The sequence below is a fragment of the Carassius auratus genome, unplaced genomic scaffold (genome assembly GCF_003368295.1).
Source record: "Carassius auratus strain Wakin unplaced genomic scaffold, ASM336829v1 scaf_tig00041669, whole genome shotgun sequence".
NCBI classification, from domain to species: Eukaryota; Metazoa; Chordata; class Actinopteri; order Cypriniformes; family Cyprinidae; genus Carassius; species Carassius auratus.
The window spans coordinates 2,839-27,688 of NW_020526666.1; the positions used below are offsets into that span (position 1 = coordinate 2,839).

Below are 24,850 nucleotides of genomic sequence, written 5' to 3' on the forward strand. Positions count from 1 at the left end.
ATGTTGTTCCAAACCTGTTGGAGTTTTTTTCTATTGAACAGAAAAGAAGATATTTAGAATAATGTTGGTAATAAAACAGTTGACGGTAGCTGTTGACTTCATCACAGTTGCAAGCGATGCTCTTGCGTCAGAATCTCAATGTCAGATGGAGTAGGTCACTAACGGTTGTCACTCTGTGTTTGTGTTTTTTAGAGGAGGCTGTTGAGCAGAAAGAGGAAGCTGCACAGCCCTCTGCCCCGTCTGCTGCCAACAACCCCTCCGGCCGGAGGAACCCACCTGGAGGCAAATCCAGTTTGATCCTGGGCTGAAACGGCCTTCACTGAACTTTCTTTGCTCTTTCTGTCTTTTTTCCGTTTTTTTCTTTCCTTCTTTTTTTTAAAGGAATTCCCCTTCCTTCACTCTTCTCGTGAGCCATGGAAATTTTTTTGTCCTACACCGTCTCTTCATTTTTTCTATTGCAAAAAAGAGAAGCGCTCGTTGACAGAAGCACTTTATGTAAGAGGTCCGTTTCAGCCGCTCCTGCAGGAATAATGGCATGAGAGATTCAGATCGACTTTTAATCTGCCCTGGAGTAAATCATTAAAGGAATAAGGACAAAAAAAAAAAAGATTTGTTGCGCAAAATTTCTAAGTACAAATAAAGATTGATATGAATTTCACTGTGTTTGTGTTTGATTGGAGGGCAATTTGCCAAATCAAATTTTAGTCCATAACCATTCATGTTACCAATTTTGTACTTTTTCATCAGTTGTTACTTGGAAAACAAAGTATAGAAAGTCTTGGCATGCTTTTAACACAAACCTAAGATTGAGAACTGTTTCCACATTAGACCATGCTAAAAAGTTCTACTAAAGTTCACACAAGCTCTCAAATGCAACTGGCATTTCCACACAATTTGTCACAATGCATGCAGGAATGTATTTTAATTTATGCACATTTTCTCAGTGTATCAAAGTGGGGGAAAAAAGTGACATGACATACAGCCAAGTATGGTGACCCATACTCAGAATTTGTGCTCTGCATTTAACCCATCCAAAGTGCACACACACACAGCAGTGAACACACACACACAGCAGTGAGCAGCCATTTATGCTGCGGTGAGCAGTTGGGGGTTCAGATCCTTGCTCAAGGGCTCCTCGGTCATGGTATTGCCAGCCCAAGACTCAAACCCACAACCCTAGGATTAGGAGTCAAACTCTCTAACCACTAGGCTGCAACTTCCCATCATGCTATAGCAGGAGAGAAAGTGATGGTGAACCATTAACAGACACAACATCATGACAAAAACCCTCCATTATTCTAACTTGTGAAGACGACAACCAATAACATTAAAGCCAGTAACAGAAAAATATATTATAATATAAATAGTACTGAAATTAGTGTATGGGAGAAAGAGAAATAAGCTAATATGAAAAGTGAATAAGAAACTGCTGTATACATTGATAGCTTGCCATCCACTTTATTTTTCAACGAGGAAAAAAGCCTATGGGTGAGACTTCCAGTTCATTAGCCGCTGAAAGGAAATAGGAAAATAGGAAATGGTAACTGTTCGCACTACAAACCAGTGTGTCCATTATTAAGATAATAGATTAAAATAATATGGTAAAACACACCAATTTGCAAAATCAAACTGCTAAAAGAGCTGTTTTGTACAGCTAAAAATAGCTGGAAGTAGATGAGACCAAGGGGGCTGTAGAAACACATGAAGACTTGTTTTTCAATAGTTTTATTCACTTAATAATGCTGCAGTACAATGGATGGTCCAGATAAATGGATTTCTGATAGTTGATGAATGACCATCTTCTTCCAATGAGACCGAAACATCAGCAAGGAGGCGGTGGGTGATGATTTGAGTTGGAGTATTGGGAAGTTAGATGACTTCTGCAAGATATGTGGAATTCATAACTGACCATTTTCTGCTGTGGTATAAAATGAAGAATAGGATTTTCATGCAGGATAACACACTATCCCATGCTACAGAAACACTATGGTGCGAAACAGTTTGAAAATGTGTTTCTACAGCCACTGAGCAGGTTTTTCTTTATGAGGTTTGGATAACAGTGACTGAAACACATCTTTAACACAACTGTAAGTCTGCATGGAGAGGATCTGGAGACTCCAGGAGCTTCAAACACCTGTCCGCTGCTCAGCAGTGGTTTTTTTACAGCTAACATTACAGTATAGTTCATTTGTTTGACAGAAACTTTCCTTATATTTTCACTCAATATCCTGTTAATCTTGAGTACCTATAGAGTAGTACTGCATCCTTCATAACTCCAAAAAGTGTTTAGTTTTATTATATTCATAAGAGAGTCTGTACCGATTTTTCCCGGAAAAACACAACAGGCTGGAGGCGTGACGTGTGGGCGGAGCTAAAGAATCACAAGCGCCAGTAGGCTTTTGTGTTGAGAGCGTTTGGAAGCTGTGACAGCTGTGAAGGCTGAAACTGAACGAGAGCAGCAGCAACAACAACTCGCTCCGAGCAGGGCTCGAACCTGGGTCTCCGGGAGGGGAGGGGAGGGGAGGGGAGGGGAGGGGGACGCACTAACAAGGAGGCAGAGATATTTTAAGCAGTTTTACTCACTGCATGCGGTTCCAAAACACGATCGTGGCCCTTTTTAGTTGGGACTGCATTATCCTTAAGAAATAAACGATGTGCAAATCCGGCGTCAAACTGGGCCTTGTTTGTAAAACAAGCATCTTCGAAATGCAGGGAACAAACACAAACACTTGCACAACTCCGTTGATGCTCTGTAAAAATAAACTCCATCCACTGGTCCCTTAATGCAGTTTTTTTGGTAATCTGTGCAGGGTTGTCTTGCCCTGGCAACCAAAGACACACTCCTTTTGTGACATTTCGCGACGCTCTCGCTTTGATCAGTGAAGTCTGTTGTGCTCTCTCTGCTCTGCTATACGGGAGCGCGCGCTCTTCCGGCAGAAGTGTCCTTATAAGGAAATTCTGCTCCATCTAACATCACACAGAGCCATACTCGAAAAAAAAACTTTCCGAAACTTGTGACAAACCGGAAGAGGTTTTTTTGGAACAAAAATACTCCTTCAAACGTACAACTTAATTTTTGAAACTTTGTCCATGTTTAGCATGGGAATCCAACTCTTTAACAGTGTAAAAAACTCAGTATGCATGAAATAGCATTTTACCCCCCCCTTTAATAAATCATTATCTGACCAAGATCTGCTCTAAATCACTCTTAATATGCTCCAAATCACTCACAGATGTTTTGATAGTTCAATAATCTCTATTGACTTATTTTGAAATATTGTTTGTTTTGATGCCTTTTGTAAGACATTGCATTGTTTCATACTTTTCATTTTCAGAGAGATTTTTCTTCCTCACCATATGTCATGAGAACTGTGACTTGCTTAATAATTTGGAACAACATCATGTTAGCAGCATGGCCAGAGTGATTTTTGACGCTCTCGAGCAGCAGTGTGTAGATTTAAACCCATGTAAAACCTATTTAAATGTAGATTTTAAACCCAAAGATGAAAATAGCACAAAAAAGCTTAAGATTAACCAGTTAAAATTATCGGATGCTAACATGATCTTCTATGATGTGAAACACAAACACCTCTGCTAAAATCTAAGAAAAAGTAGTCTGGGGTTTCATGACCTTTTAACAGTGTAGATAACTCAACATGCATGAAACAACATTGGATTTATTGGAACATTTTACTCTAATTTTGCTTGGTCATTAAATCCATCAAGTGTAATGCACCAATCAAATGCTGTTTCATATGTATTGTCTTGACATGCTTCACTTTTCATCAGAGGCAGAAGCTGAAATCAAGAAAAAAAATATATTTTTGTTTCATTTCTATAAAGCTTCTTGAATTAAAATGTGCATCTGTATAAAATTTTAAATTAAAATAAATCTAATCTAAAATCTAAATGTTGCTAAATACATATTACTTTTAAAAATTTTATTGTAAATACGTCATAAAAAGGTGTACTCACATGAAGCAAGTGAATAATCACTCTGTGTTGTCTCAGATCCTCGTCCTGAATAAGAATGACGTAGTTTAATGATAAGAGTAACACTACAGAAATATTGGTAACACTTTAGATTACAACCTGTGTAACTTTTTTGTAATTGTAGTGTACCAGTTGGGAACCGTCAGGGTTTAACTTACTGTTATTTAAATGTTATTTGTAAAATGTTTTTTTATTATTATTATTTATTATTTTGTGTATATGTTGTTTGCTTATTTATGTTTTTAGAATCTGCAAAGCAACATTTTAAATCGTGCTTTAGAAGTAAATTGCCTTGCCTTGCCTTAATTGATTAGCCCCACATTTGTTTCTGTTTCTCCCTGATTACATTCCCAGTTGTTAAAAGTCTGTGTTCTCCATTATTCCTTTGTCCACTATTAATGTTTGATCATTTGGATTTGTGTTTGGTTGTTGTGCCCTTTCTCTTTTACCCAATGTTCCCTTTCAACAGACATTTTCTTTAATGAGCAGGATCTGCTTTCATTGAAATGTCAGAGGGCACCGGCAAGTGTCACACCATCACACTTCGCAGGCACGCCCATAGAGTTCACAGCGTATTTGTGTATAGTTAATCAAAGGGAGAGTAATTTCGAATGACAAATTAGTATCTTTTCTCTAATAGGTGGGCCTGGTAAACTAACTAGCTGTTATTAGGGCTGTGCAAAAAATCGAATGCGATTTTCATGCACATCTCGTCAGTAAAGAAGGGACTCTTAGCATATATCCAGCACGTGCGTTCAGACCAGGATTGCCAGGTTTTCAAAACAAAACCTGGTCAATTGCTTCTCAAAACTAACCCAATCGTGTATCGTTCCGGGCGATAAAATACACATTTTATGGCGGGGTTGCCTAGGTAAAATTTGAATTTTAGGGGCTAAACATCAGGTTATTTGGATTGTTGCCGCTTCCACCCGCTGGCATGAAAATAAACCACAGACTTGGCAACACTGGTTGGCCTTTACTACACAGAGCCGTAGTTCATTGACAATCTACACAAAATCGATTTCAAAGAATCGTATCACACACCATCAGTTAAAGACAGCAGTCCAAAACATTTAATCTAATCACTTAAACAGTCAAAACATAACTTCAAGAATGAGCAAGTGGTGTCAATGATTTTAAAGTTTGGAATGAATGGAAAATGATGTGAGTGGCCCTTAGGCATGGGAGGATTATGAACAGCGCCCGGAGTCTTGGTTGTGATTTGCGGACAGTTGCTGGAGGCGCTAACGGTGTGCGTGCACTCATAGAAAGCAATATGTGTGCGAATTTTAAAGGGGTCATATGATGCTTTTTTAAAGATCATTATTTTGTGTATTTGGTGTACCAGAATATGTTGACATGCCTTAATGCTCAAAAAACATATTATTTTTCAAATACTGTACATTAGTGTAAGTCCTCTATACCACGGACAGATAAGACAGCTGACTCCACTGTTTGACCGTCACTCTCTCACACAGGCGCATACGCGCACACATACACACTAGTGGTCGAAATGATGATTCTTTCAAGAGATTTGTTTCTTTTCAGTTAGTTCAACAAAATTATTACTTCAGATTTGTTCAATGATACGTTCAGTGACCATTTCTTCACATTCATTAGTTCACGCTTACATATAATTAGCTGAGGTATTGTATGTGAATTTGGCGTGCTGTCCGGGGAAGGGCTCCGAGCTCGGGAATGGCCCGAACCTGAAGGGAGCACACGCATCGAACGGGTAAGCCTCGTTGACCATAGAAAAGGAAAAGGTAAGGTTGTCTAACCAGAAGGCTCTTGCCGGCGTCCGAAGGGAGCACACGCATCGAACGGGTAAGCCTCTCTGGATGCGAGAAAAAAAAGGTAACATTAAGTGGCCAGGAGGCTCTTGCCAGCATCCAACGTGGACTTCCTGTTCCTGGAAGCCACTGGGTAAGCCTCGCAGGCCGTAGGATGGAAAGGTAAGTTTGTGTGGTCGTGAGGCTCTCGTCGACATCTTATGGGAGTTTGCTACTCACGGCATGAGACGGGTAAGCCTCGACAACCGTAGGAAGGAAGGAGGGTTTATTGTGTGTTTGGTACTTGCGGCATTGGACGGCTTGCTTATTGGGTTTTGCGACTTAGACCACGTGGAATGGTAGTGGTTGTCTGGCCAAGAGGCTCCTGCCAGCGTCCGATGGGAGCACTCGCATCGAACGGGTGAGCCTCGCTGGCCAAAGGATGGAAAAGGTCAGGTTGTCTAGCCGGGAGGCTCTGACTGATGTCCGATAGGAGCTTAGCTCCAGGAATCGAATGGGTAACCCTCTCTGGCTGAAGGATGGAAAAGGTTGTCTAGCCGGGAGGCTCTTACCTTCGTCCAACAGGAGCTTAGCTCCCGGCATCGCATGGTTAAGCCTCGCTGGCTAAAAGACGGAAAAGGTAAGGTTGTCTAGCCGGGAGGCTCTCACCTACGTCCAATGGGAGCCCCGACTCCATGCATTGGATGGGTAAACCTCTCCATACGTAAGACAGAATGGCAAAAAAGGTAGCCGGGGGCTTTCACCTACGTCCGAAGAGAGTGTGAGCTCCTGGCAATGAACGGGTAAGCTTTGCTGGCCGCAGAATGGAAAAGGTGAGGTTGTCTGGCCGGGAGGCTCTTGTCAGCATACGATGGGAGCTCGAGCTCCTGGCATCGAAGAGAGAAGCCTCGCCGGCCATAGGATAGAAAATGTAAGGTTATCTGGCTGTGAGGCTATGGCTGGCATCCGGTGTTTTTCCTTTTTTTTTTTTTTTTTTTTTTTTGCGACACCGGATGGGTAGTCTCTCCAGCCATCAGAGGGAAAATTTAGATTGTTTTATCTGCGAAGCACCTGTTGGTGTTCATGTACTCGTTGGTGTTCAATAGGTAAGTGTCGCTGACTGAAATAATTATTTTTTTCAGTGCCTGACAGGGAGTTCAATACTAAGGATTATTTGGTTGTCTACGAGGGTAGACGCTGTGAGGCTTACTTGAATAATTGTTTAGCAAATCCAATGAGCTGCTTCCGATAATGAGTCAGAAAAATCTTGGTGCAGTCATTGTATTCGAAATTAAGCGTGCAAAAATAAATTTCCTGTGCCAGTGTACCCCGAAAAGGTGCCATGAATCAGCGATGTGGTCAATGTCAAATCGTCAAATTGTCAGCACGTGAGATTGATGGTACATATCGAGGATGTTATCGTGTATGGGTGGAGTAAGAGAAAGATTCTTTATTCTTGTCCGAGCTTACTATTTGCCATTGTAACCATGCAGGTGCACGAAAAGAGCCTATGGAATCACCAATAATCGAAAAATATACTTTCGGACATACTGATAAACTGGGATTAAATACAAAATACTATATTTAAAACAGCTAGTTCATGTAGTCGGCACTACTGTCATCTCACTTGTTCTGTGACAAATGTTGTTGTTTTTTTTTGCATCTGTGCACGGAAGTTATATTTGTGGATGGAGACTTCTTCGCCGCCTACAGGCTCACATCATCCTTGGAGAGCACGGGCGAACGTGAAATGCAGTGCTGAGATGGGATAACGGAGCGGTTTGATAGCCGAATTATGGTAGGCTGCCTAATAATGATAATAAATAACGTTGGCTGGAGAATGAGCCTAATATCGTCTTGGTTATCGTCGATACATGATGCTATCACCGCAGACACTACTGCAGCAGTGAGGAGATACGGGAAAGGCTCCTGCTGCGTGAGCAGACACTGCTGCGGCAGTGAGGAGATACGGGAAAGGCTCCTGCGGGAGCAGACACTGCTGCGGCAGTGAGGAGATACGGGAAAGGCTCCTGCGGGAGCAGACACTGCTGCGGCAGTGAGGAGATACGGGAAAGGCTCCTGCGGGAGCAGACACTGCTGCGGCAGTGAGGATATACGGGAAAGGCTCCTGCGGGAGCAGACACTGCTGCGGCAGTGAGGAGATACGGGAAAGACTCCTGCGGGAGCAGACACTGCTGCGGCAGTGAGGATATATGGGAAAGGCTCCTGCGGGAGCAGACACTGCTGCGGCAGTGAGGATATATGGGAAAGGCTCCTGCGGGAGCAGACACTGCTGCGGCAGTGAGGAGATACAGGAAAGGCTCCTGCGGGAGCAGACACTGCAGCAGCAGTGGGGAGATCCGGAAAACAGAGAAGTAAAGGGGAGCATGAGAAGAGGAGGAGAGATAGCTGCTTGGGCCACCTGCGGAGCTTGCTTAGGCTGCTGTAGATGTTGACTGCGGGAAGAGTAAAAATGTTTTAGTAACATTTGGGCAAGCTAAAAATGAATGGGTAACCTACTGTGTTGCCAGCTTAGCAATTGGTTGCCTGATTTGACAATTCCTCAAGCCCTGTCCACATTATTATGTTCCTGTTGGAAAAGCATCTTTCCTCTCGTTTGGCCTCTGCCCTTTTTTTTTGCCTTGGAACGCTCTTTTCACATTGTAGTATGGACTGTGGAAACAGAGGCTTTTGGAAATGATGAAGCATGTTTAGTCTTGTAAGACGTTGTACCGAAAGACATGATTATAGCAGTAACGTTAACCCCTTACCAGTCACCCCCCATTTTTTGGCATGGAGACAGAAATTACATACCCGAAATAAAAAAAAATTCTGCTCACAATTATTTCTGACTAGATTCATGATCAACATTTGTCCACGAGCTGACACTTCGACGTTTACCATTCAGGAATCGAAATTGTTTTCCTGACATAAATTACTAAATATCTGTCACTGAAAACTATGTTTTATCGAAACGTTGGTCAAATATAGAAGCCAGAGTCTTTAGACTTTCAATTGATGCACGGTTTATCCAGATCAAGTAAGAGAGTGATGTTTAACATGCTGTGAAAGTGAAATGATAATAAACTGGGGCTGTAGGAGATGCTTGCAAGCAAATGGGTTAAGAGCAGTTATGTGCTATTCACTTCCAAGTGGTTGCTAGAGATATTTACTTGCCTGTTTTTCATATTACGGTCCTAAAAAGGCAACAGAAATTTTACTCACACTTGCTATCCTGCGTCAAAACACGAGGGCAGTTGCGTTTTAGATGAATTTTGAGTGATCACGCCAGTGAATGGTGAAATAGGTCCCTAAATAAATTGGTCCTGCCGGAAAACTTGCATGCTAATTAAATTTATGCATTTAACAGACGCTTTTATCCAAAGCAACTTAAAGTGCATTCAGGCTATCGATTAATGTTTGTATTTATTTATTTTTTTACCTATCATGGAACTTATGTCTGTATCATTTCAGTGAGGTTTAAACGTGCGTGGTAAGGCGAATGTAATGTCTTGGACATTTCAGTGTGGATGAAGACTCTGGAAATAATGCCTTGGCTTCGTGGTTAAAAGTGGCATCGTCATCCGATGGAACTACGTTTGTGTCTGTCTTCCAAATCTATGGACACTCCACACTCCAGATCAGCAGGTGGCGGTAATGCACCTTTACGCTGGTTTGCCAAAACCGCCATAAAACACTAGTAGAACTAGTGGACGGAACTGCGTCATGACTTTAGCCGCAAACCTGCTTTTAGCGTTTTCGCCTGAAAATGTATGTCACGCGGCCTGCGTCGCTAGAGGAAGCGGCCTCAAACTGCGCCTCGGCCGGAAAAGCCGCGGTGAAAGGCTGAGCCACGGCGGGAATTGAGAGAGGCTTGCTGCGGTGAGAGCTGGGGTGCGGCCCAGGCTGGTTGAATGCCTGCTGCTGCAATCCAGCGCTCGAGGAGAGCTCGATCTCGGGCGGCACGATCGTTGTGTCGAGCTAGGCGAACTCAGAGCTTGCACGGTCTATTGGCCACGACGTGTGGCTTGGTGAGGAGAGCAACTGTCGCGATGACGCTTAATGGTGCTCAACGGCCGTGTATGGCTGGGTAGGAATGATCGCGGTCCGGCAAAAGCAGCAGATCTGATAAATGCCCGGTATAGCTCTCTTCGTTGGTAGGAAAATTGGGTCTGTGATAAGGTGACAGACGAAGCGAACCAGCATGCTGATAAACCGTCAATGGATAGAGGTTAAGTCAGCGATATTTATACTATGGGACTGATTACTTGATTATGGTCCACCTGTGTCGATTAGGCTAAGTATCTGATGCACTCCTCCCGAATCTTGTTAATAAAAACATCATTTACACAAAATAAACCATCAGGTGGCGAAAAAGAGACTGAGACCAATGAATATGCTTTGATAAGGTAAGTAGTCTTATAAATCATACCAGAAACTCATTAACTCATTTCACTAGATGTCCAGATTTGTTGTTCAGTAATGAGAAACAGAATGGTTAAAAAATAGGCTACCTAGACCTATAATAAAATACCCCTATAAAATTAGAAAAAAATATATTGTCTTTCTAAATCGCTAAGTCTTAAACATAAGATTGTTTAGGCCATAAAACGTAATATTAGAAAAGTTGCCCCTTGAGTTTTGCATATTATTCCTCTACACGGAGGTACTGAATAGGTACAAGCTACACTGTAACTTCAGTTTACTTGCACAGTTATTTGCAGGGTGCATATCTGGTCATTATTACCCAAATGTAACATTGTTCCCCTATACCTAAACGTACGTTCTTTATAGGTACACTATAATTCCAGAACTGTACACCGTAAATTCACTATACCAACGTAGTTCTTTGCGGGTTGTAATCAAAAGCGCTACCGAAATATCAAACTACACATGGTGAACTTGCATATGGTGAAGATTGTTTCAGATGTTTGGTTTCTTTTCTTCTTTGAAAATTAGATGCAAAACAAACAAAAAACATACCTGTAGCTCGTCTCTTCTTCCATATGATGAGTGCCGTTATAATGAGAACAGCCCCACACATGAACACCACCAGCACACTGATCGCTACAGACAGACTGATGGATCCTGGAGCAGATTCATCCACATCTGAAAAGTTTTGAGATGAGTGACATTTGAGAATAAACTATTGAATCAAACAGGTAAATCTGTTTTCATGCTTTTTATTTTTTACTAAATTTAACATTTGTTGTCCCTGCACTCAAAATATTTGTACCAGATGTAATGTCCAGTTTGTTGTCCAGATTGAGGCGTTGCATTGTGCAGTTGTATTTATGTTCTTTACGTAGCTTTTCTTTACTTATCACCAAACTCTTCCTCATCTGGTAAGTTCCATCTCCGTTGGGCAGAATCTCTCCTCCTGTGATCTGATCATCATCCACAGGCTGACCATCTCTGAACAGGGTCAGGTTAATGTGACGGGGGTAAAAACCAGTGGCCAGACAGCTGATCTGAAGCCCTTGAGAGTCTGGGAGCATCTTCTTCATGAGTCTGACTCTGGGTTTCACTACAAAGAAGATTGAGAAGTGTTACTGCTGGTAAACTGTTGTGTTCATTACATCGGTCATTCATTTATGATAATCATGATTCATAAAGCATTCAAAAGCATTTGATGCTTTCTGTCAGCACAGCTGTCTGGTCCATATCTGTTGATAGTGTTCTTTTTTTAAAATTATGAATAGGTTAATCAGGTTGATTCACTCACCTTTTCTCATCACATTGTTCTTTTCCATGTTCAGAAACCTCCGCAAGGTTTTAATGCAAATAGGATGATAAACATTTTGATGCAGGAACTTTACACGAAGCTGTATTGCTTGGTCCCATGTTTTCCATAGCAGTTTATTCTGGATTTCCTTTTTTTCAATGTCAAAAGTCAACTCCCCAATGTTTTGTCCATCGAAAGCATCCCAGACATGAGTAGGACCAGGATTATCATTGTTCAACAATTCACATCCAGCAAGTCTCTGAGTAACATGTACACCTGTAGAAGAATGGATGAATGAAACATGTAGCTGTTACCAATTCTCTGTCAAAAGCTTTATATGCTGTGTGCATAAACTAACAAGAGTTACATTTGTTATGAAATGTATTGTGTGGCATTATAAATGTGTTGCTTGGACTAACCTGAGTGATTTAAGTGATCATTATAATTGGATTCCAAATATTTCAGTTCGTTATATTGAACACGAAATACAGTTTCAGCATCGCTTTGCTCTTCATCATAGTATTTTGATTCATTGTGAGAGCGATAGACAAGTTTCCATGTGTTTGAGTCATAATATGCTATTTGCACATCATCCAACATCAGCACAGCACTGAACTCAGGAAATGGTGTTTGTCCAGCTATATATGTTGCAAAAGTCATTAGTGAGTGAGAATCTGTGGATACACAAGGACAAACATGTAATATTAGTGTGGCCTGAATTTATACCACTACATATACAACTAAAATCACACCTAAAGAAACAGAGTCGTCCTATAGAAATTCAATAAATTAACTATTTTTGTTGTTGTTGCTTTTCATTTTGCTTTATCAGACGTTTGAATAACTGACATTTGATTCACTGATTAATTTCCTCTTATCACACTGCTGTCATGTTGACAGACTTATGGTTGCATTTCTTTCAGTTTCTGTTCTCTTGTGGTCAGGTGCTTGAATTTATTTGAACCAAACAAAACAAAACACACTGTTTTCACTGAATGTGCTATTTAAAACCTGCAATTAAACCATCTGTAGCCAAACAATTGTGAACAGCAAACATCAGGGTTCAAGAAGTTTGGAAAGGAGGAGGAAACAGCCAAAGCTAACAAATTCATGAGACCAGATCAGTTGGGACAAAGAAGCTTCATTACTATCTACTTTACTTCAGAGTTTTTCAAAATTTTACGCTAAAAGCATTATTAATAAAGCTTAATTGCCCCTTGATTGACACAACAATGTATGCCTTTATCAGACACACACCTGGATAAAACTTTTCAGAACTCAAGTTCATCTAGAGGATACAAGCCCATAAATGTTTAGGCCATGGCCCAAACAGGAAAGAGGAGAATGGTACTCAAGCCAGGACTTGAAGTCATGTCACCAAGTGCTTCAATACAATGACATGTACTGCCCACAAGGCTATGACTCTAGCAGCTTTATTACCTAAATGGCATCCATATGATAATGTTTGGTGAACATTCTTTTTTTATGATGAATTGATGCATTTGATGCCATTATAAATATATAATATAAATATATATATAATATATATATATATATATATTAATATAAATCTCATTGTATTCATCTGAAAGAAGAAGGTCATAAACACCTAGGATGGCTTGAGGGTGAGTAAATCATAGGGAAATTTTCATTTTTGGGTGAACTATCCCTAAGGGCAGTGCTTCCCAAACCTGTCCTGGATCCCCCCCATTCCCTGCACCTTTTGTATGTCTCCCTTATCTAACACACCTGATTCCACTCATCAGCTTGTTAGTAGAGACTGCAAGATCTAAATTGGGTGTGTCTGATTAGGAAGACATACAAAATGTGCAGGGCACGGGGTCCTCCAGGACAGGTTTGGAGAGCACTGCCTTAGGGCAATAAAATCAGAGCTATACATTTAGTTCCACACTTGAGGGAATAAGATGAAAATAGAATTTTGATTCTAGCCTGTACACTTGTGGAGAACATAAAAGTTGTTTATTATAGCACCACCTAGGCCCAAAGGGGTGTGTGTTTTCACCTGAGTAGCAGTGAGAGTTTGGGACCACCCTGCCAAATTTGGTGTCTCTAGGACTTACTGCGTTGGCACTTAGTTTTCATGCCAAGAGTTCAAAAGATAGCATTCATTCTATTTTTATTTATTTAAACAAGAAAACAAAACAAAAAAAATTGATAGATTCTCCATTTGTGATAAGTGCAAACGATAACACACGTTTCTTAGAGGGTGAATTCAAATGAAATACTGCCACACTTGTCATACTACTCCTGAATATGATGTTTACTTCATTATTATATGAAAAGCATGGAAAAATATGGTTCAACCCATATTCAGGTGCTGGTCATATAATTAGAATATCATCAAAAAGTTTATTTATTTCACTAATTCCATTCAAAAATTGAAACTTGTATATTATATTAATTCATAACACACAGACTGATATATTTAAAATATTTATTTCTTTTAACTTTGATGTTTATAACTGACAACTAAGGAAAATCATAAAAAATAAAGTATCTCAGAGAATTAGAATATTGTGAAAAGGTTCAATTTTGAAGACACCTGGTGCCACACACTAATCAGCTAATTAACTCAAAACACCTGAAAAGGCCTTTAAATGGTCTCTCAGTCTAGTTCTGTAGGCTACACAATCATGGGGAAGACTGCTGGCTTGACAGTTGTCCAAAAGACTGTCAAAATTGACACCTTGCACAAGGAGAGCAAGACACAAGAGGTCATTTCAAAAGAGGCTGGCTGTTCACAGAGCTCTGTGTCCAAGCACATTAACAGAGAAGTGAAGGGAAGGAAAAGATGTAAAAAAAGGGTACAAGCAATAAGGATAACCGCACTTTGTAGAGGATTGTGAAACAAAACCCATTCAAAAATGTGGGGGAGATTCACAAAGAGTGGACAGCAGCTGGAGTCAGTGCTTCAAGAACCACTACACACAGACGTATGCAAGACAATGGTTTCAGCTGTCGCATTCCTGTGTCAATCCACTCTTGAACAACAGATAGCGTCAGAAGTGTCTCGCTTCAAAAAGGACAGGACTGCTGCTGAGTGGTCCAAAGTTATGTTCTCTGATAAAAGTAAATTTTGCATTTTCCTTTGGATATCAGGGATCCCAGATCCCAGAGTCTGAAGGAAGAGAGAAGAGGCACACAATACACGTTGGTTGAGGTCCTGTTCTTAATTGGCCAGCAAACTTGCCTGACCTTAACCCCATAGAAAATCTATGGGGTATTGTGAATTAACCGAAGATGCGATTGCACCTATTGTCTCCTTTAGAATTCCAAAGTTGCACTCATGTTTTATGCTTAAAACTTTTGAACCATAAGGCACCGAAGTAAAACTATTCTTAAAAAAAAAAAAAAAAAATCCCTATGTAAAATTTTCCTTGGCTTATGCGGAGTCTGCAAAATAAAAAAATTATACGGTTTAGTTTTTTTTTTTTTTTTTTTACCATTTTCAAAAATTCGAAAAATCTGCTTTTTCAAGCTCATCCTAGACGGTTTGTCTGATTTTCACCAAAATTGTCTCAGATCATCTTCAGAACATGCTGGCAAAAAAAGGTATGGAATTCAAGTTGATTCATCAAACCATTCTCAAATAACATGCAAACAAATTTTACGAAAAGCATTCATAGATGGATGTGAGCAGGGCATAGCTTGGGTTTGCGGGGCCCTGGTACTTTTACCGGTGGGACCTGTTTGAAGTTGTGTAAATAGCACAAATAAACAAATGAAACAATGTTTAAAACATTATTTAAGTTTAATTTTTGTTAAAACAACAAAAGTAAAGAGCAGTTAATGATTTTCTCCCATTTCATTTCTTGGATTAACATTAAGGACACTGACAGCAGCAAGTAAATTAGGGGTGGTCACTTTAAGAGACAATACATTCATTATGATACATATCTGATTTCTTTCTCAACTGTTTACTTTCACTTTAAAAGACATAACCGACCATTTTTAAGAGGATACTCTCAAAAAGAAAAGATTTTTTGTATGTATCTGTAATTTCAAGAGCAAGCAGAGACCAATGCCATTTGGTGTTTAATGGCTGTGAGACACGGATCTCTAAAACTGCCCGGATGCTGAACTAAGCCTTTCATTTATTTATGATTTTCTGTTTAAACGCTGCGGACTCGGTACCATGCTTTCCTTATATGGTTTCAGCCCATATATGGTATAATTTGAAAGCTAAATGTCTTCTTTATAAAGAACACAGTTACTTTTGTTTTTATGATACATAAAACCGTAAAATGAAGCTTAGAAATGTATTCCTCCCACACACAAATTTCTGCCTAATTGCGAACAATTTTTATGAAGAATGTGTATTTTTTTGATTTTTCACAAAACGGTCAAGTCATATATAACAAGAAAGCTCTCATTCTCATGAATTTGACTGTGTAGTTTATTTCACTGTGCGAAAATAACAGATCAAACGATTTTCAATAGAACCGCAATGTAAAATTTGACACCTCTGACGTAACGTTTAGATGAGTCACATTCCTATTCGCACGATTGCTTCAATCAGTCTCAAACAGCCTAAAACTCTATATTATCTTTTAGATTAGGATATCTTCTTTCAAACTACACCATTTTCACGTTTCTGTGTGTTGGCATTGGTGAGAAATCCACTGTTTTGTCGCAGGAGCTCGTCTGTGGGAGAGAGAGACTCTTTTGTGAAACACGGGCTCTCCAAATCATATCACCTCCTACACTCACCTCTCATGTTCTAAAGATCTGATGTGCTCTGGGCTGCTTAGTGGGCGACAACTGGTCAGATTAAATGCCACTCAGAGGTCTCCGGCCACTCGGAGCCATGAAATTTGACATCTCTGGGTGTCACCTCTGGGATTTTGCTATGTTATTGTTATTATTATTTTATCATTACATACATTTACATTTACATTTAACCATTTAAACTTTGAAATGAGAACAATAGAAGTAGTCAGGTCAACAAGAGAACAACAACAGTATACAAGTGCCATGACAAGTCTCAGTTAGTCTAGTATAGAACGCATAGCCAGGTTTTTTTTTTATTTTATTTATTTATATATTGATTTATTTTTAAATTGAAAGACAACAAAAGGAAAGGAAAAGTGCTAGTATTAGTTGGTTAAGTGCTGTCGAAAAAGATGAGTCTTAAGATGTTTCTTGAAAATGAGTAAATACTCAGCTGTACGAATTGAGATTGGGAGGTCATTCCACCAGCTGGGCACGGTCCAGGAAAAGGTCTGTGAGAGTGATTTTTAACTTCTTTGGGATGGTACCACAAGGTGTCGTTCACCTGCAGATCGCAAACTTCTGGAGGGCACATAAGATTGAACTAGTAAGTTTAGGTATGTTGGTGCCGTGCCAGTGGTCGTCTTGTAGGCAAGCATCAGTACCTTGAATTTGATGCGAGCGGCTACTGGTAGCCAGTGTGACCTGACGAGGAGAGGAGTAACATGAGCTTTTTTTTTTGGCTCATTGAAGACAACCCTCGCTGCTGCATTCTGGATCAGTTGCAGAGGCTTGATAGTACATGCAGGAAGAGCCAGGAGAGCATTACAATAGTCCAGTCTGGAGAGAACAAGAGCTTGAACAAGAAGTTGGGTGGCTTGCTCTGACAGGAAGGGTCTAATCTTCCTAATGTTGTATAAGGCAAACCTGCAGGACCGGGTCATTGTAGCAATGTGGTCTGTGAAGCTTAACAGATGATCCATCACAACTCCTAGGTTTCTGGATGTCCTTGAAGGAGTAATGGTTGACGAACCCAGCTGTATAGAGAAGTTGTGATGAAGCAATGGGTTAGCTGGAATCAACAGGAGTTCTGGAGGAGTTTCATTACATAAAAGCACAGCTAACAATCTGATATACCACGTATTGACAGTAAAATACAGTACAGGATACATTTCTTACAATTACAGTACTAGGTTTATAAACAGCTATTTCTTTGTTTCACATTCTGAAGACCAGCGAAGCAGTTAGCTCGAAGCTAGCGGAAAAAGCAGGTGGCACAAGCTCGCGTCTGATCTATGGATGCAGGATGCTGATGCTGAGGTGATGTAAGAAGGATGCTGAACAAGAGTTTAGGCAGGGGAATAAAATTATGCACATAAATGAAATTATATAAAGGAGGAGAATGTGGATTCTGTTTTAGATTGTAATAAATTGTGTTTTTATTAACAAGATTCGGGAGGAGCGTGTCAGATACTTAGCCTAATCAATCGAGCTCGCCTCGCTAGACACAACGATCGTGCCGCCCAAGACCCAAGAGTCTTCATCCACACTGAAATGTCCAAGACATTACTTTCGCCTTACCGTGCATGTTTAAACCTCACTTAAATGATACAGACAAAAAAAAAAAAAAAAAAAAAAACGATAGCCCAAATGCACTGTAAGTAGCTTTGGATAAAAGCGTCTGCTAAATGCATACATTTTTTTATTTATTTTAATTTCCATGCAAGTTTTCCGGCAGGACCAATTTATTTAGGGACCTATTTCACCATTCACTGACGTGATCACTCAAAATTCATCAAAAACGCAACTGCCCTCATGTTTTGACGCAGGATAGCAACCGTGAGTAAAATTTCTGTTGCATTTTTTGGACCGTAATACAAAAACAGGCAAGTAAATATCTTTAGAAACCACTTGGAAGCGAATAGCACACAACTTCTATTAACCCATTTGCTCGCAAACATCGTCAACGGCCTCAGTTTATCATCGTTTCACTTTCACAGCACATTAAACATCACTCTCTTACTTGATCTGGACAAACCGTGCATTAATTGAAATCTAAAGACTAGCTTCGATATTTGACCAATGTTTCAATAAAATATTCAATAAAACAACATCGTTTCAGTGACAGTTATTTAGTAATTTTATGTCAGGAAAACGATTCAGATTCCTGAAGGGTAAACGTTGAAGTGTCAGCTCATGGACAAATGTTGATCTTGCATCTAGTCAGAAAGAATCATTTTTATTTTGGGTATGTAATTTATGTCTCCATGCCAAAAAATGGGGGGTGACTGGTAAGGGGCTAACGTTACTGCTATAATCATGTCTTTTGGTACAACGTCTTACAAGACTAAACATGTTTCATTGTTTCCAAAAGCCTGTTTCCACAGTCCATACTACAATGTGAAAACAACGTTCCAAATGTATCCGTCTGGACACCGTCTAAAAAGGCCAGAGGCCAAATGAGAGGAAAGATGCTTTTCCAACAGGAACATAATAAATGTAGTTTCATAACAAGGTTCGGACGGAGCATGTCAGATACTTAGCCTAATTAGCACAGGTGGAACCACTTAAGATAATCAACCTTAGGGTATAAATACATCTGAATTAGCCTAACTGTCCCCATTGACGGTTTATCAGCATCCCGGTTCGCTCTGTCTGTCATCTTATCACAGACCCAATTTTCCTTCCAGCGAGGAGATCCATACCGGGGATTTTTCAGTTTTCAGTCCGCTTCTTTTGCTGATACCCATGATCATTAAACACGGCCGTTGAGCACCATCAAACGTCATCGTGACAGCTGCTCTTCTCGCCAAGGCATTTTTTCCAGAGTCTTCATCCACACTGAAATGTCCAAAGATATTATCTGCCTTACCGTACATGTTTAAACCTCACTGAGATTATACAGACATAAGTTTCATGCAATTATTCTGGCAGAATCAATTCATTTAGGGACATATTTCACCATTTACTGGCGTTATCACTTAAAATTGATCTAATACACCACTACCCTCGTTTTGCCGCAGGACAGCAAGTGTGAGTAAAATTCTGTTGTCTTTCTAGGACTGTAATATGAAAAGCATGCAAGTAAATATCTTTAGAAAATGCTTGGAAGTGAATAACACATAACTGCAATTAATGTTATTGCCATAATCATGTCTATTGGTAAGTTTTACAAGACAAAATGATATCCATAGTTTTCAGAAGCTTCTGTTTCCAAAGTCTATAATACAGTGTGAAACCAGTGTTCCAAATTGATCCATTGTGGAGGCTGTTTAAAAAGGCCGGAAGGCCAAAACAAGAGGAACGATGCTTTTCCAACAGGAACAAACTAATGTGGACAAGGCTTAAGGAATTGTCAAATTAGGCAACCAATTGCTAAGCTGGAAACACAGTAGGCTACACATTCATTTTTTAGTTTGCCCCATCAAATGTTACTAACCTGTCTACTCTTCCCACAGCCAAGGAGGGGGAAGTCGTGGCCTAGTGGTTAGAGAGCTTGACCCCTAACCCTAGGGTTGTAGGTTTGAATCTCGGGCCGGCAATACCGTGACTGGGGTGTCCTTGGGTGGGGCCCCGGGCGCCGCGGTGTGGATGGTTGCCTACTGCTCCGGGTGTGTGTTCACGGTGTGTGTTTGCTGCTGTGTGTGTGCACCTTGGATGGGTTGAATGCAGAGCACGAATTCCGAGTATGGGTCACCATACATGGCTGAATGTCATGTCACTTTCAACAACTACAGCAGCCGAAGCAAGCTCCGCAGGCGGCCCAAGCAGCTATCTCTCCTCCGCTTCGCTTCTCGTGCACCCCTTTACTTCTCTGTTCTCCGCATCTTTTCCATTCTGCGGCCAGCAAGGCTTAACCATTCGTTGCCAGGAGCCACACACCCTTCGGATGTAGGTGAAAGCCCCCGACTACCTTTCCTGCCTTTATGTCTTACGTACGGAGAGGTTTACCAATCCAATGCATGGAGTCGGGGCTCCCATTGGACGTAGGTGAGAGCCTCCGGGCTAGACAACCTTACCTTTTCCGTCTTTTGGCCAGCGAGGATTAACTGTTCGATTCCGAGAGCTAAGCTCCTGTCGGACGAAGGTAAGAGCCTCCCGGCTAGTCAACCTTTTCCGTCCTTCAGCCAAAGAGGTTTACCCGTTCGATTCCTGGAGCTAAGCTCCTATCGGACGTCGGTCAGAGCTTCCCGGCTAGACAACCTGACCTTTTCCATCCTTTGGCCAGCGAGGCTTACCCATTCGATGCGAGTGCTCCCATCAGACTCTGGCGAGAGCCTCCTGGCCAGACAACCACTACCATTCCACATGGTCTAGGTCGCAAAACCCAATAAGCAAGCCATACGATGCCGCAAGTACCAAACACACAAATAAACCCTCCTTCCTTCCTACAGTCGTCAAGGCTTACCCGTCTCATGCCGTGAGTAGCAAACTCCCATAAGACGTTGACGAGAGCCTCATGACCACACAAACTTACCTTTTCCATCCTACGGCCTGTGAGGCTTACCCAGTTGTTTCCAGGAACAGGAAGTCCCCGTTGGATGCTGGCGAGAGCCTCCTTGCCACCTAATGTTACCTTTTCTGTCCCACATCCAGAGAGGCTTACCCGTTCGATGCGTGTGCTCCCTTCGGACGCCGGCAAGAGCCTCCCGGTTAGACAACCTTACCTTTTCCTTTTCTATGGTCAGCGAGGCTTACCTGTTCAATGCGTGTGCTCCCTTAGGACGTCGGTAAGAGTCTCTCGGCCACGCAACTTACATTTCCATTTGACGGTAGGCGAGGCTTAACTGTCCGACGCTACGAGTCTCGACCTCTCGTCAAATCCTGCAAACAAACAAACAAACAAAAAAACACCTCTCAGCTACCCTCACATCTTTTAACCCCACCTGGCGAGGCTTACCCGTTCGATGTTCTGAGTTTAATGCCCCATCGGATGCCGCGAGAGTCCTCCCAGTCGGGCTTTCCTTTCCACTCTCCCCGTCTGGTGAGGCTTACCCGTCTGATGCGTGCGCTCCCTTCAGACATCTGGCGAGAGTTGGTCGGGCCTATGCTTGCTGGCCGCAAGCGAGTCTTACCCATCCGATGCCGTCAGTTGGGATCTCCCTTCGGATGTCACCAGAGTCCTCCTTGTTGGCCAGCCCAGAGCTTTTTATCTGCCAAACTGAGAGGACCCAGACGTCCGTCATCATGAGTCTCAATCTCCTGTCGGAGGCTTCAAGGGCCCTCTCAGTCAGCATTAGGCTCTTCGCCCACTGAATAGCAGGGGCTATCGGCCAGTAGGGCCCGTACACCGACACCATGACCTATTGCGGTCGAGGCAACTTGGGTCCTCCCGGTCGGGCACCACAACCACGCTGCTCCTCCTCATCGGCCGGTAGGGTTCACCGTTCCAACGCCACAAGCTCCCGTTGAACATCGGCTCGAGCCCTACCGACCGGGCGCCAGCAACCACATAGTTCACTACCTGCAGCCGGTAGGGCCTACTCTTTCAATGCCTAAGTGGCTCCCACCGGAGTACATAGGCCCTTCCAACGAGACGACTTCTCAGAAAATCTAATCAGCCCCCGCCAGTACTCTATGCTATTTTTTTTGGGGGGGGGGGGGGGGGGGGATACATTTACTTTTTGGGGGGTACTCTAGGTTCGGGCCATTCCCAAGCTCGGAGCCCTTCCCTGGATAGCACGCCAAATATGCATACCATACCTCAGCTAATTATATGTAAGCGTGAACTAGTGAAATAATGTTTTTATTCACAAGATTCGGGAGGAGCGCGTCAGATACTTATCCTAATCAACACAGGTGGACCATAATCAAGTAATCGATCCCATACTATAAATATCGCTGTGGCGAGTGGGGCGGGGCCGAGAGGCGTGGGAACGAGGAGTGAGGCCAGGTGTAGTGATTGGAGATGAGCTACACCTGCGCCCCACCCCTCGTTCCCACGCCTCTCGGCCCCGCCCCACTCGCCACAATCGCTGACTTACCTCTATCCATTGATGTTGACGGTTTATCAGCATCCCTCCTCCACCCCATCTCCTCACTTTGAGTCCACTTTATAAATAGACGGGGAAGGGGGGGTACTCTAGGTTCGGGCCATTCCCGAGCTCGGAGCCCTTCCCTGGACAGCACGCCAGATACGCATACCATACCTCAGCTAATTATATGTAAGCGTGAACTAGTGAAACCACATGTATTTTATATTTTAGTCTCGTGTCTCATGAAAGAAAAAAAACTGTATAAAACAAAAGGTATGATATTTGGTATAATTCGTTTATGCCATTTTGTATATTACTACTAAGGCAAACATGAAAATGACACATAATTCAGTCAATAATCATGAAAAGTGCATAGTAAAATAGGATTCCTGGGGCAATATGCTTTATAAAACTCACAAAGACTCCTTCTTGTCACCCAGACTTTCTTACATTTTATTAATAAAAGTATCTTGAAAGGCATTCTCATTGTGAAAATGGTAATAAAAATCAGCCAATTAGCAGATATCCCTGTCACAATCAGCACTGTTGACTAATTTTCTAAAGCTTCTGGTATTTTTTTAATTTGTCAAAATGTGGGTTACTTTCAATTAAATAATGCAACCTAACCACAATTAATATTACAGTTAAAGATATCTTCTTTAGTTATCTCTTAATGCAAAAATGTATTTAATTTATCCTCTATAACGGAGAAAATGTAATTTATGGCTGCAAAGAGACTTATCTCTGAGGGAAAGAATATTATTTGCAAAAGGGAAGGGTATTTCCAGACTACGCTGCTCTATCCATGTTGATGAAAACACTCTCAAGAATATTAACAAAATTATATTAAATTTCATATAGACAAATGGCATACAATCTGTGGTTTTAAATACCTCTAAAGATGGTGGTCTCAATATGTTAGATTTCTGTACATTTAATAATATTCTTAAAATCAGTTGGGCCAAACCCTTTATTAAAAATCCATTTGTCAAACATTTTCTCAGTTAATTAAGCTTATCGAATGGTTAAAAAAAGCTGGCTGATAGTAAGCAAACTTACCTGCACTGATGAATTTTAAGCATGGCAACAGGAACATGGCCCCAGGTGAGGTTAGTGAGGTCCAGTGGTTTCTATAATAACCCCCTTATTACAGAATTGTGCTATAATAACCCCTATAAATACAACTAATTATACACTAACACTTGAAAAGAGACAGAAATGTTGATGTTTTTGGTGGGATGCTCATTTTTAAATCATACCCTATCAAAGTTTGTTAATATTATATTTATGGGGTTGATAATTTTATCATTTGTTTATTATTCATGCGACCCTACAGATTGCACCAAATGTGTTATTTTCGGATAGTCAAGATTACAAAAGACAAAACATCAAAATCAGTTTCAGTGGCGTAGATGGTCATACATGTATCATACATATTTTGACTTGATATCAACTCGGGTTCGAATCTGCCTTTTGGTGAATTTTTTTCTCCCTTTTCAACTTTCAGATCACATAAGAAAATCATTTATTTTCAATGAAAATGAAGTAAATAATCAAAAAGTTGAAAAGTGAAAGTAGTGGGTAGGGTAAGGGTAGGTGTATGGAGGGCTCTATTGTCCCAATAAGGTGGCATCCATTTAATTAGACTCAATAAGTTATTATTGCATACTGCTTTATAATGTACTACACTACTGATGCGTCACATGAAAGTGTGTCTTATGTGATCTGAAAGTTGAAAAGGGAGAAAAAAATTAGCTAAAAAATTAGCCAAAAGGCAGATTCTGTCAACAGGATTTTAATATGGCACTGAAAACTATTTGTTGGTCAACTTACCTGCACTGACGACTTTTAAACATGGCAACAAGAACACAACAAGCACGAACATTTTCTCAGTTTATTGAACTCGTGTCCGTCCCTTTCACTCTTGTAATTCTCTTTTACTTTGGTTCTTTGTGTTTTTTGCTGCGTTGCATCATGTCATAGATATCTATGGTATCATGTGTGCATATCGCCACCTACCTTGTATGGCAAGCCGAATTAACTTTCATTCATTCGCAGGATATGTATTCTTGATATCAACAATTCAATTTTCACAAGTTAAAATGTTCATTCTTGATATCAGGAATTAGATTTCCACTAGTAACAATTAGAATTTTTGATATCAACAATTCAATTTCCACTTGTAACAATGTTAATTCTTGATATCAGGAATTAGATTTCTACTGGTAACAATTGCTATTTTTGATATCAACAATGACGTCACCACTCGCAGAAATAAGTTTATCATATCAACAATGAAATCACAACTAGTAATACACATAATTCTTGATATCAAGTAACTTAATTCTTACATGTTCAAAAAACATTCTTTGTTTGTAGGATCTTAAATTACTGCTTATGCTGACCATTGGGCGATACATTTCTCACATTTTTGGCTATGTTATGTTAAACATTTTCATATGTCGACACTGAATAAATGATTCTTTGCTACATTGTAAAGTAGTGAGTATATAGCTTGTATAACAGTGTTCATTTATTTACCATTCCTCTTGTCCACCGATGCTTCAAGAACCGGACAACATGTTATATAAAAATAATTCCTATTAGCACACGACTCATTCATGTAGCCAATGATATTCCGAAATAAAAAAGTC

General features: G+C 40.9%; 1 protein-coding gene across 1 annotated transcript; it reads right to left on the reverse strand.

The window, feature by feature from the left end:
• Nucleotides 1–3,657: 3,657 nt before the first annotated feature.
• Nucleotides 3,658–24,160, reverse strand: LOC113085481 (major histocompatibility complex class I-related gene protein-like). Its single transcript, XM_026255156.1, has 7 exons — nucleotides 24,030–24,160; nucleotides 11,910–12,164; nucleotides 11,491–11,766; nucleotides 11,002–11,292; nucleotides 10,749–10,874; nucleotides 3,976–4,020; nucleotides 3,658–3,798 (listed from the first exon to the last, which is right to left on the reverse strand). Exons 1-7 carry the CDS (start codon nucleotides 24,079–24,081, stop codon nucleotides 3,776–3,778), a joined length of 1,068 nt encoding a protein of 355 aa, XP_026110941.1. The 5' UTR covers nucleotides 24,082–24,160; the 3' UTR covers nucleotides 3,658–3,775.
• Nucleotides 24,161–24,850: the final 690 nt, after the last annotated feature.